The sequence below is a fragment of the Pleurodeles waltl genome, chromosome 4_1 (assembly GCF_031143425.1).
Source record: "Pleurodeles waltl isolate 20211129_DDA chromosome 4_1, aPleWal1.hap1.20221129, whole genome shotgun sequence".
Classification (NCBI taxonomy): Eukaryota; Metazoa; Chordata; class Amphibia; order Caudata; family Salamandridae; genus Pleurodeles; species Pleurodeles waltl.
This window is the reverse complement of record NC_090442.1, coordinates 106,700,852-106,714,917: the sequence shown is the minus strand read 5'-3', so window position 1 is coordinate 106,714,917 and position 14,066 is coordinate 106,700,852. Positions and strand designations below refer to the sequence as shown.

Sequence of the window (14,066 nt, the reverse complement as noted above, 5' to 3'; positions counted from 1 at the left end):
GAATTTTTAAGAGCCCTTATCATAGTTGCAGACATTTGCTGCAAGATTTCTTAAAAAATGAGTGTTACTGCAGTTAAGCGGTTCAGGACAAATTCCTTACTTCCTTTCTTTATCTTCAATAATCTTTAAATAAAGTATTGCCTGTTGAGTCAGTAAACAGCAGCCTAGTGCTACTGCTACCCTGGGGGCTGCATGTAAAGGTCAGGGGGGCTGCGGCCCCCGGGCCGTACTTTGAGAATCACTGCTATAGAGCATCAGATGTGGATAAATATTCAAAGGGATTTTACAGGAATTTTTTCTTAGTTTCCTATAATAAGGATGATTCTCAAAATGCATCAGAAAATCACTTTTCATGTGGTGTTTTGTAATCTTGAAGTGTTGCCTATCTGCTGGATAAGTCACTCATTCATATTCCAAACTTTGCTCTTCCCCGTGAATCGTGGAAAGAAGGTGCAGCGGTGCTGCTTCTGTGGATGGCCATATTCAGGATGTAAGTGTTGACAGGTGCTCTCTTCAGGAGTAATTTGCATAAGGTACTTGCAGTAAGGGATCCTAGTTAAAGGATCTCCGAGCGGATGGAGTGGGTTTGCAGCAGAACTATAGGATGACGAGAAGGCACCATTGAAATGAATGGAGAGCGAGAGTGGACAGCATTGAGCTAAAGCAGAAAACCCCAAAAAGCTTGACTGTTGAGTTAGAGGCCTAGTGTCTGATCATTCATTCCACGCATCTCTCTCCAGGGCGTCTCCGCATTGGGGCAGCTGGTCTCCGTGCGGCTCCTCAAGTCCGAAGACCTGATGGAGAAGATCAACGCCCACCTACCCGCTGACATCCGCGTACTAGGTATGGAGCTGGGGAGCTCCAGGAGCCAGGCCTCGCTCTCAGAGGGATCCAGGTTTGATCCATTTTAATTAGGGATAGATTGACGTTTTTACGGAAATGGTTTGTAGTAATAATAGTGACCTATTACGTACATAGAGCTGCGTACCGTAATTCTGCAATTTCTAAGCACTGTAAATTACATGTTTCCGTTACCTGTTTTATTAATACTCATTCTGACTTCTGACCTGGAGATTGACGCAGTTTTGCTGGGTGTGGGTGCAATAGGTGGAAGTAGGCTTGGGCATGCACTCAGTTTCCCTGCCCCGCCAGCCCACTATGTGATTATTGTCGGTGCTTAATTTGTAAATAAAAACGTGCCCGTGCCCAAAGCTCTCCTTTGAAACACGCTGCTGCTGCATTTAAATGTGCGCACACGCAATACTGAGGCAGCAAAATCCTAAAGCCATCTCGGGCCTCTTTAACCCATTTACAGTCACTTCCTGCCCCTTCAACTCACTCTTGCAGCCTTCTGCTTTCTACCTTTGTGACGCTTTTTCATTTTTCTCTTCTTGCGTCTTTCACGTTAATGTCTTTTGCTCGCTGTAAATGCCTGACACAGAAAACTAAGTGCCGGCCCTCAAAAATAGGTGCCGGTGCCCCGCACCGGAAACCTCCGGCCCAAATTAAGCAGTGCTTATCGTACATGGTATATTCTCTGAGCCTTAATTCTCGACCCCTAGAGCCTGCTCTTGACTGGTCTCTCATTAAAATGTCAGCTCGTCTAAACATCTTTGTGTTAGGAAAGCCATAGTGAATATGAAACCAATTTATGCCACATGCATCGTTCAGTATTGTTCTGAACCTCTGGTCACCAAGACGTTTTAGAAGTGAGTTTCCTGTAGTAATACTGAAAGATATTCTACAATCTTTTCTTTGCAACCGACTGTGAAAGTGAGGGGTTTGGTGACCTCGCCTGCCACCCGGTGGTCCCCTCGATAAATCTCTTGAATGTGCCGCTTCCCTTGGTAAATTGTTTGTATTCGTCGCATGCCTCCGCCCCTCTACCTCCTGTATGCTGCAAGCCAAAGATTCAAAGGACTCAAACTTCAATGGATTTAGCAGTCACTTGCGCCCTCTTGTGGTTGAAGGCGTGTATGACAGCCTAGAAAATTCAGATCAGTTTTCTGCATTGCTGGAGGCCTGCCGTCTCTAAGGCCTGGCTGTCCCTCTTATTTAGGATTCTCCTTTGTGCTTGTGAAATCTATTGTATTTAATATAAATCTTAAAAGAGCCTTACATTCCGCCGTTATGTTTCTTTCGTTTGTGTGCGTGCACTTTCCACCCCATTTCTATTGGTTGTAGCATGCCATTTCCTGTTGTTCTTGGTGTGTTCTTATCAGTGTCCCATGGCCGACGCACCCCTTTCATTCTTAGAACATTTTTGTTATTTTAATTAGCAGTGTGCACCCATCTGCTTTCCCGCCCTCCCCCCCACCGGGTGCTCTCTGACTGCCGCATGTGTATTCAGCACGAGCCGCTGATGTATCATTGCCTGCTTTGAAGATTATGGCCTTTAAAGCTCCCTCCGCCTGTTCACATGATTACCCTCCATTGTAAAACTGTTTTTGGCAGAGCTGAGGGCAGTGGTCTGACCCCAGTTGCTCCCCAGCCGATCAGCTCTTAGCATCTCCTCTCTGCAGATCACACCGATGACGTCCCACGAACAGATTTGTTCATCCAGTTAAATAGGTTTGCTCCAGTTTGGTTGATTTGGACAAGGATTTCTCGGTGTATCGAAGCTAATGCAGCGCTTGAAATAGAAAAATAGAAGTGCAGGTACTCTGTAACAGTAACTGCTTGTTTCTGAGAAGTGCCGGTACTCTCCAATTATAAGTATTACGTTTATCTCGAGATGTGCAGGTACTCTCCCTCTCAAAATAAAAAAAGTGCCGGTACTCCGTACCGGACAGTACCGGCCCATTTAAAGCACTGAGCTAATGACCTTTCTTTAGCACATTCTTGAAGAGGGAAGCCCGGCAATGGCAGGCAGAGCATCAGTAGAGAAGGCCAAAGCACAGCATCTTTAGCTGTTTGTTTCTTTAGCAAGCCGGGGTTTGTGGGCTTATGTGTTACTTAGAGAAAAACTGAAAGACAGTTCGCAGAGTCCTCAGTGCTGTTTACCCTGAAAATCTGGGTGCCTGCCACATAGGAACTGAACCCCGTTCAGAATGATTTCTTTATTTTGTTACCATTCTTTTCGATCCAGGAGAACTCTGCAGGGACCAAGCTACAACCAGACGAGTCTCCCAGAGCCTGACTCTCCGGCTGCAGCATGCCTTTACGCCTGTTTCTTTTCAGTCCCAGTTTGTAGTGGAGCACGGGGTGTAACCCTTGACCAGTGGCTGGAAATGTAAAAATCCCTCTGAGAGCTACAGCCCTATGCAATGCATGGCTGTGGATCCTTGCCGGCTCGTGCACCATTAAAGGCTGCAAGAAGGTGTCGTATAGACAGATCCCACCATGACCGTGCCTTACATTGAGCCAGGTTGCATACACAGTCTGTGGCCTGTTTTAGCCAGGCTCACGGGTTGCAGAATTCGGATGCCTGCAATCCAAATGTTTGCTCTTTCAGGACTCAGCGAACCATCTCTCTTCCACTATTGTGATGGGGCGGGAAGGTGTGTGCTGTTTAGGTTTCGCATGCACAGCGCTTGTTTTCTTTACCCCTCCCGCCCCTCCTCCACCACTGGCTGGGTTGGACGAGGAAGCCTCGGCCAGTGTCTCTTGGGGAATTGTTGCACTCTTTGCATCTCCTTACCCCGCTATCTCGCTCTCCAGTGCCCTGCGTCTTCCTCCTTGTCTCGTGCTCCACGCACCTGTCCCGTGATCCACACCCTCACGCGCTCTCTCCCTGCATATCTAATACTCCGTAGCCAGCAGTTCTTGCTAGAAGGACATGCCTGCCTCTTGCTGCCTGCCCCTCTCTGCCTGCTCTAGGCCTCTCGCCTGCATTCCAGACACCCGCCCTTGCCTCAGTGCCTCTCCTGCTTCATAACACACGGCCTCTGGCGCAACAACACCTGCTCCAGCCATCCTGGTCTGCTTGTCTCGTGCCGTCTACCCCCGTATCTTCTCTGTACCCCGTCTTGATCTCTGCCTCTTCTTCCTCAGTTATCCCCATATCCACCAGTCTCCTGCTCTCTACCCCAGTCTCTTGCTCCCCACCCACTGTTTCTTGATTCATGTCCAGTGGCGCCCGGCATCTTTAGGAGGAAGGGGACGGGCAGGACACACACACACACACACACACACACACCACACACACACCACACACCACACACACACCACACACACACCACACACGCACCACACACACACCACACACCACACACCACACACACACCACACACACACACACCACACACACACACCACACACACACACACACACACACACCACACACACACACACACACACCACACACACACCACACACACACACACACACACACCACACACACTCACACACACCACACACCACCACACACACACCACACACCACACACACACCACACACACACCACACACATTCTTTCACACACAGACACGCACGCACGCACAGCCATTAACAACACTCATACCATTCAAACATGCACGCACCCACCAAACATTATTTTTAAAAGATGGCACACACCCATTCTTGCACGCACGCACATCCATTAACAACACTCAAACATGCATGCGCGCACCAAACATTCAATTTAAAACATCACACACACTTACCTTCAGCCTCCAGGTCCCAGGAGGGTTGGGACTGCTGCCTTCCCTCATTGGCTGACCTTAAGTCAGCCAATGAGGGAAGGCAGCAGTCCCAGCCTCGTCACAGAGTGGGATAGGGTCAGTGAGACTGCTGACCCCACCCCACTCCGTGACGAAGTGTCACTGATTGACACTCGCCCTGGCCGCTTCAGGGCTTAAACCTGAAGCGCCCAGGGAGAGTATCAATTGGTGACGCTTTCCCCGTCACCCAGGGGAGGGCCTCAAGGCACCTTTGCTGAGCCGAGGAGGTCACGCTCATAGGAGCTGTCACCTCCTCAGCCCAGCAAAGTTCAGCTCAGGCAGCCAGGAGTGTGCGGAAATCGCGCATGTCTGCTCCTGGCTGCCTGAGCTGAACATGGAGACTGTCTGTCAGGCTGACCTTTGTACAGCCTGACAGACACTCTTCATGAGGGCCAAAAGGTGGGGGGGGCGTGGCCCCTCCGCCCTAAAGGACGGGCCGCCACTGTTCATGTCCCTTCCTCTTCGGCTTTGTACCCCTCTGTCTCTTGCACTCTACCTTGCCCCTCTGTCTCTTGCCCTTCGCTCTCTTGCTCCCTACACTTCTCTCTTTTGCTCCATATCCTGCTCTCATTTGCTCCCTGCCTGCCTGACTCTTGGCTCCCACTATCCCTCCTGTCCCCTGTCCCCTGCATCTGTCTCTTGCTCGGTATCCCAGCTCTTGCTCCCTAGTCTACTCCCCTATCTCTTATTCTCTCCCTCGCACTCCCGGGGCCCCTCCCACCTGCTCCCCAACCCTCTGCTTCTTGCTCCCACGCATCTTTCTTTCCTGATCCTCACTGTGCCTTGCCGCTGCCTCTGTCTCTTAATGTCCACCCATCTGACATTAACGAAGCCAATAGATAATCGCATAGGCGGAGCTTATTGGCTTTACCAATGCTTGTTTTGTATCTATTGTTCAAAAATAGCCGCAAATAATGTTGGTAGTTACTGTTTGTGTAGTTCTACCTGCATTATAAAATCATCTGCTCTGTCTAGCATATTTAGTGGTCAGTCCCTTGACCCACTGTTTTTCTGCAACTCTTTCAGTAATCCGCATTCAGAAAAACATCTTCAGTGTTTGATGGTCTGCTCTGTTTTATCGCTCCTGTGTTGAGGTCCGAAATGTATAACCCACTGCTTTAACTATATATTAATATATTATTTATTTTTACTTGGAGCACACAACGTATGTACATTATTGTGAATGGACACAACAGAATCATAAGTAGCATTGACAAGTCTTGCCCTGGATCGCAGACACATGTGTTTTTTTTGTTGACACAATAAAGGGGCCTGGGCTGTTTGCCATTCAGATTGACACATTCTAAGCATCAGACTTTACTGCAAACTCCTCCCCTTGCGAGCCACACCCAGGCTTTTAACTAGACAAACTGTGAATCACTCGGGTTGGTGAAAATCATTGGTATGGTGGCCCGCGAGGACTGCCATGTCTGATTGATTTGAATAAAGTAAAATTCCTTCAAGGAAACGAGTCTGTTTAAAAAAAAAAAAAAAAAAAGTTTTCTTTTTTTTTGTTAGTTTCATAGCGAGTTGACAGTGGTCCCCTTAACTTCTGCCCCTGAAACATTCTCCCCAACTCACAAAGGGGCCCTCAGGTTATCAACTTATCTTGGGAGTTGCCAGCTTTTCAAAGGTTTGCGACCAGAATTCCGGTTACAAACCATTTGATACATTTAGACCAATTCGCAATCTGGAACAACATGGCCCTTCTAAATAGCGAATCGATAAATATTTAGAAATCCATTTTGAAGTCTGTAAAAATGTGACTACTTCTAAAATAGATTGCGTACATAAGAGATAACTATTTTCCGGTCCCAAACATTCCCATTTTGTCAATCAGAGTGTTTGTGTCTGCAAAACAGCTTAGCACGTCTGGCCATGGACATGTGCAATTGCTCTGACAAATGGACATCTCTGATACAGCAGTTAGGTGAGTCCACCTTCTGCCCTTTTAATGTTCTACCCTTGGAGTCCTCGGGCGTCTGTGTAGGCCTTGCCGCCTCCATCAGCATGACGGTGCGCGCGGCTCTGGCTTCGTACGCCATTTTCCAAATCTGATGTGCTCGGATCACAAGGCACAGTGCTGGGTTTTAAAATAGAATGATGATAAACACCCATGGTTCCGAGATGGCTTTGCCCTTCACTTTTGACGTCTTCTTCACTTTATGGTGCTGAAGTGTGAGTGCTAGGTCAAGAACCCCCCCCCCCCCCCCCCGCCTCATCTACTGAGGTGTGTCCGTCCCTTCATCATACTAGGAGTCTCTGTGTGGGAGGCAGTGCTCTCCAGCCATGTTGCAGTGTTATGAATAGAAGTTGGGCCCATTCACCTCGGGGGTTGGAGCGCTTCAGCCAGGCAGAGCTCGCAAATACAAGCGGAGAGTGATATCCCAGACTGAGTACCAAGTGTCCGAAGAAGGACGAAACTGCTTCCTCTGCGCCATCTTTGTTCGCGTGGGCTCGCTGTGAGGACATTACTGACTGTTGCATAAAGCTCCACACCTCAACCTGACAAACCTGGGCTGTGATTTTAACGAACACAAGCGCAGCAGGTTGGGTCCTGTGGGTGGACAGGGCAGTTATTCTCCCCACTCTTGGCAGCCAGACTCTTCACAACAGCCCTGGAATAACATTTTGCAATTCTAGGGGTGAAAGCTGCATCTAGAACTAAACAAAACGTGTCATTTGCAATGACTTAAATGGTAAACATGCGCTCGTCGCCGATGTGGTACAAATCTTTATTATCAGGAAGCGTTGAGGGGAACGGGCAGCAGCGTCGGATCACGACATATTTAACACATCTGCCAGGCTCTCTCTAGTGTGTGCAGCCTTATGGGCTTTTGTTATTGTGACAGGGCGGGCCCTGCCTTATGGGGTACATGTCCCCGGGCGCAGCTTTTCCTTTCCTGACCTTTCCACTGACTGCTCATTGTCTTCATGGGTTCTGCCCAACTCACCCAAGCAGCTCAGAGAATTCACTGATTTGTTGAACATTTGGCTAAAGACTGCTATAGGAATGTCCTGGTGACCTAAAACCAACCCTGACCACTGCCATAACAAAGGCACCCACACACCTTGTCAACAGGTCTCATTTAACCCTCAGGCATGCAGGCAAGACGGCTCTAAAGTCCGCCAGTTTATCAGTAGAGCGTTCTCCACCTTTACAACTCTTCTAATATAAATTGCATTTATGAAAGCACAGGTGCCCCATGGCTGCTTCAGTTTAGAGGGAAAGTAAGTCAAGACTCTCTACCTCTCAGGATTTGATCAGTAATAAGCGAGGACTTTAAGGCTGTTCTGAAAGCCATGCGGTCCACCACTGAGCTTATGGAAAGGGACAAGTGACTCTTCTGAAGAATGATTAAACTCTCACGTTGATACTTCCAACCGTTTGACGTTTTATTAATGTTTTGAGCATCATATGAACAGGGCGTAAAACCGAGAGTGCGCATGCTAGTGCCACACCGTAAAATCCTAGACGCCCTTGCATGTTTTTGTCCTAGAATGGGCTGCAGCAAGGACAGGTATCAGCTTGCAGCTGCTTCTCACGTGTGCATCTGGGGCTGCGCCGCGTCTGATGCAGCAGTATTTTCTTACGTGTAACAGCCGCTTGTGGTTGCAGGGTTCGTGCATGTGCTGAATGATGCATTCTCTGTGGGCCCCAGAGCCCTTCAGTCGCTCTGCTGTTGCAAATCTCCTTCGACTCCAGATCCTACCTTTGCCCATGGACTACAGGATGCTGGTTGGTTGCGAGCTGCACATTTGCAGTGTACCCACATAGGTTGCGCTCAATAAAGGCTACAGATGCCGGGGGCTGCATGTGTACTACGTGCCGCTTATAAACTTTCTGCAAACACATGCAGTTTCCTATAGATTAATGCTGATATCTGTTCAAAAAAATGCAGTCTGTGGAGGTCTTATCATTTTAAGTCATTCAGAAACCATCCATGTTCTGAGTGGCTGTGGAGCACAATTTAACCTCCAGCCCCCCCCCCCCGCTCCCCCACCTCCTCGCCCTCGGGGGCCCTTGCAATCTGTCCTGTCCTCCCTGGCTTACATATAAATCCATCCATCCATTCGTTTGATGATGAACAGCGCCCTCCATGTATACTGTGTTTGCTTTCATTCATTCATCTCCTGTTGCAGATGGTTTGAGCTAAGAGCTAGTAATATAGAAGCTCAGTGACTGTGGTTAATGCTGTGTTGGGTTTGTCACTTCAGAACGTGTAGCACAGTAGCCTGGAGGGAAGTGAGAAGATGAGTTGGTAGTGCAGTGACAACTTCATTGAACTGCTTGGATTCTCAGCACCTGGTTGAAATGTATGTGTTGGTCAGTGCTGGTTTCATGGGGGAGAAGAGGCAGGTCCCTAAAGCTGCCATAAGGTCTGATCTTTCATTGTAGGTCTTGTAACACACCTCTCCAGTGTCCACCACTGTCTTTGGAATCCTCTGTAGCCCCTGCATTAGCCAGAGGTCTCCCATGGAATTGGGTCACTGTTGAGATGGTTGCAGAACAGAATGCGCAGGAGCCAAACTTCAGGTGAGACCTTTTTTTGAAGAGCGGTCCATCATACGCCCCCCAGCACTTCGCACGAGTGGGAACCGCTCTGAGGAGAATGCGGCAATCAAACCACAATAAAATTTCAAGCGGAATGCGATCAAACAAGGACAATGGCATAAGGAAACACATCACACTGCAGTCACCATTCCTCAGCCTCCCAAACATGGCTCCTCCAATGATTTCAATTGGGTTATCCTCCAGAATCATCAGACCTTGAGTTGTGGGTCACCAGGATCAGAGTACATAGCGGTATTGTCTATGCTCCGCCACGGCCCACCTATGCACTTTTTAAGCGCTCTCTGTTTTGTTACCTGAGCTGATCAGGGGTTAGGAACGTCCTGTGGAGCTCTCAGGTCTGCAGTTACATCAAGGTGATAACTTCCTTACCATCTGCCTCCCTCTGCAATCCATAAACTTCTTTCCCTTCTCGAGGCTGCCACTTTCCTCTCCATGCTTCCCCTCAAAGAAACAATTGGAGGCCAACAGGATTCCTGCCAAAACCACCTGCCTTCCCCTAGCCAGCCAGCACATAGAAGTGTGTTGCGCCTGTGGCCATAGGGAAGCTCCCTCCTCATCAGTCACCACTGTGCTTAGCATATTTCTGAATTTCCTGCCTTTGGACCATTCTTTGAATCCCATGCCCAGTTGGCCACTTTCCTGTCAAGCTGCTCACTAACTTGAGTGCAGTATTACTGAACCCTCTCCCAGGCGTGCCATCTGTTTTCTTGGTAAACCTATCTGACTTGCTATGAGGCTAACACAGGAAGAAATGTACACAGAGGTATCGAAGGTCAGATCATTAGTGCAGATTATCCCAGATCATTTGTGGGTTGTTCATAAGTTTAGAGATTGTTGTAGCCGAACAAGATCACCAGGTCTACGTCTTGCTACTTTGCCTACCTATTCAGCACTTCTGGGGCCAGATGTGCAAATTTTGTTAGCTGTCACAAATGGAGAATTGGGCCATTGCGACCACTAAAAAGTATCACTGAACCACAAAATGGGTAAATGGGTTAGTGATTCAGTATTAGGAAGGGGCACATTAAGGGTGTCCCTTCCTAATAGCCACTTGCAGTGGTATGGGTGAATGATTTGCGACCAAATTGCACTTGCAAAATATTCACATTTTACCTACTCCTTGAAAGGAGCTGGTAACCCATTCGCGAATGGGAAGGGGTCCCCAAGGCACCCCTCCCCCTTTGTGAATGTGGGTGCAAACATATTTTAAGAGCAGACACTGGTCCCACGGACCACTGACTAGCCTACTTTTAAAAAATGAAAAGAAAACTTTTCATTTTTGTTTTTGAAATGCATCCTGCTTTCCTTAGGGAAAACGGGCGCCATTTAAAAAAAAAAAAAAAAAAAAAAAAAAAAAATTTGCTTCATTCATAAAGCAATCACAGACATGGTGGTCCTCTGACTCCAGCAACCCACCATCCCTGTGATTCTTGGCCATTCCCAATGGGTCGCAAATAGAGACCAACCTCAAGAATACAATGAACCAGGTCCATTCGCAACCCTTTGGGAATTAAAAGCAATGTGAATCATTCTTTGGAGAATTGCAGTTTCCGACTATCTGATAGCAATCCGCAAAAATTCGCTATTATGAAATTGAAAACACTGAGGCCCATTGACCTTCACCTTGTCTTTGACTTTGCCCATTGCACTCTGCGGGTAACAAGCAATTTGCAGTTCTACTTTTGTTACTCAGCAAGGTCAGCAGCAGCCATAATGGCCGGTGTAATTCGCACTGTAGGGTTGGGCCATCGCAACTGGGAACACATCTACCTGCAAGACGGAACTACTGCCTTTGCCAATGCTGCTTTCACTTGTGTGTCCAGCCTGTGACTCCAGGAAGGCCCTTGCTCGCATCCTGGGGTTGACACCATATTTCTTGCAGGTTGCGTTGTCATCTACCTGTCATTACCTGAACTTGCACAGCTGATGCCTGCGCGTGATTGTTTGCTCCTCACTACTGGGTTCTTCTTAAACACGCAGTTCCGGTTTTCTACTTCTATATGTTTAAGTTTGAACAGGTCATCGATTCCCCACTGGTCTTTTAAAGGTGTGATCGCCGGCACCTTCAATGGAGGGCTTTTATCAAACACGGTTTGCCATGTTTGTGCATGCTGATGGTTTCATTTCGATTTCATTTACTCTGCTTCCATCTCCTGGTCATTTTGGGTATTACTGATCAGCAAAGTCCATTGCTGTATTTAATAAAGAAAATTGCTCCTATGTCTAGGAAACAACTATTTAAATTAGTTTGCTGTTGCCTTCAGAATACGGACGAAGATCCTCTGGTTAAAGTAAAATATGTGCAGAAAGGAACTGCAAATAATTTGAGGATGGGGAGGAAAGCTGTATCTCCTTAACTGTCAATTACGACATTTATTTAAAGATTTACATTTTTCATCTGCGTCAGAAACCTTTTTTTAAGGACTTGAAGGGCACTAAAAATGAATTATGTGTTAGAACTGTACACAAAGCAAGTTGAGGAATTTAGAAATTTTTTAAGGCTGTCATGCGCTTTCCTATTTTTGCCACTCCATCTTTGACAGAGTAAGATTCTGCAAAAAATAGTAAGATATTATGATAATGTTTGATGATTATGTTAGCAGTGGTATGTTTTGTACAGTCTGGTTTACTGCTGTTGTGCAGAAGTTTTATAAAAGTCTTTTGAGTATATGTTTTGTGGGTTTTCTTCATATCAACAAACTAGTAAATCTCCAAAAATAGAAACCGCCATGCCATGCCTTCAAACCCTTCACCCCCTCGTCCTTGCAGCATTTATCGAGGACGTTCACATTGTTCTGAATTCTGGGGACAATATTCTTCATACGGGATGGAAGGGGAAGTTGTGCAGCTTATCTTCTGGAGTGTATACTTGTTACTGCTTATTACAGTCCGTGTTTTTCACTTGTTTGAAGCCTTTAACATTGCTGTTGGTATTTGCCAGCACTGGATTTTGAGAGTAGCCAATTAACTATATGATTCTTACTTTAATTTGCTTTTTTTCAGGTGTGAAGCAAGTCACTAAAGGATTTAACGCTAAGAGTATGTGTGAGGCAAGGACCTATTCATACACTCTGCCAACCTTCGCGCTCGCCCATGGTACTGAGCCAGACTCCAGCTTCCGCCTACCACGAGAGGACTTTCATCGTTTCCACCATATTCTCACTTTCTATCAAGGCACCCACCGCTACCACAATTTCACCTCACACAAGACTGCTGATGACCCCAGTGTGTTCCGACACATGTTTAAGGCGACCTTACAGGAGCCATACTTGGACATGGGCCACGAGTTCACCACCATCGAGATCACAGGGCAGAGCTTCCTGTTGCATCAGATCCGGAAGATGGTAGGTCTGGCACTAGCTGTGTCCCGGGGGGTGGTACCTGAGGACTTTCTACCTGCATCCGTGGCTGCAGAGAACAGGTTGAAGATCCGGACTGCCCCTGGACTGGGGCTAGTTTTAGAGCAGACCTATTTCAAGTGGTACAACAAGCGCTTTGGTGGGGATGGTCTGCACTCTCCACTCACGTGGGAGGATGCCGCGCCAGCGACAGAGACCTTCCGCAAGGACCACATACTACCTGCAATTGTGCAGGGAGAGCTGGAGGATCTATCGATGACTCGATGGTTGAGGACGCTCTCAGAACCCAGCCAGGACGAGTGATGATCTGTACAATTTTACCTTAGTGGACATTTTCAGGATCGTCTTGCTCACCATCATGTTACTTGTTGCTTGAAACACTTGCAGTGATTCCACATTCACTGAGAGTTCAGCATAGTGGTTCAACTCCCTACTAAAGAGGGGACTTTCAATGTGTTGTGTTGTCCATGGAGGGGAACACACGATGCTCTAAGACAGGAAGAACTGCAAGAAGTGTCGGTTTCAGTGAATTCCCTCCCTCTATGCAGTATGTCCTCTTGTCATCTGAGGGCGGTGATATGCAAACCAGTACAGTCTTCAGGAAAATATGAACAAAGTAACAGTTATGTTGTGGCTGGTTCCTTTCTGTGAGTTGGGGGTTTGAAAGAAGCAGAATGTATTCTGTATTTGGTACCACCTAAGAACAAAAGTGGCCATCATGAACTGAGACTGGAAAAGTACTAGGAAGTGGGATTTATGGGTTGTCAGTGTTTGCCTGGCATTTCATAGTGAAATTCATCTTTTGAGTAAATGTGTTTTTTTAAAATTAACTAAAGATGTTTGTGTGATAGATTTGCATATGTTTTTCTTTTAGGTTGAAATGTTTTAATATCAATGTATATAAAAGTACCACATGACTGCATACATGCAGAAGGAAAAGGGCCCAGCAGTGGTACTCTGATAGACACATACCATCTGTGTAAAAAGTTGGTAAATTACACAATCACACAATTACAAATCTCCACTCACATTTCAGCCAATGACACGCAGGTTACAGCTCCGGGTTCAAGAGGAGCTGAAGACAAAGCCCTTCACAAAGAAACTGATAACACAATAAAATCATGAACATTGATTTTAAATCAATACCACAGCTGCACACAGAAGATTTCAATGCCATCCGGTTGAACATGTAGAACAAGTTCAGGCAAAACTGTTCATCAGCTGAACTCTGCTGTCATCTGGGTGAACGGAGGATTCTTTAGGTTTCTGAGGCAACAGATCCCTAGACAGTTGTCTGGATGAAGAAGTGGGGTCTGTGTGCACGTACCACCCAGATTCACACGAGGAGCTACATTGTTACATTTGCACTGAAGGACAACAAGTTCTTCCTTAGAACTTGTCAATCTTGTCATTGTGTGGTGCGACATATATCTAGAAATGCTTTCATCTTGGCCCCTCTCGTGCTGAAAT

At 47.0% G+C, this 14,066-nt stretch overlaps 1 protein-coding gene across 1 annotated transcript in view; it reads left to right on the top strand.

Annotated features, from left to right (window-relative positions):
• Positions 1–13,444, top strand: part of LOC138287422 (pseudouridylate synthase 1 homolog) — a 40,950-nt gene extending 27,506 nt beyond the window's left edge. Inside the window, exons 5-6 of the mRNA XM_069227839.1 lie at positions 741–843; positions 12,241–13,444. Of these exons, the coding sequence (XP_069083940.1) occupies positions 741–843; positions 12,241–12,899 (762 nt within the window). The 3' untranslated portion in view covers positions 12,900–13,444. The remainder of the gene's footprint in view (positions 1–740; positions 844–12,240) is intronic.
• The last annotated feature ends 622 nt before the right edge of the window (positions 13,445–14,066 follow it).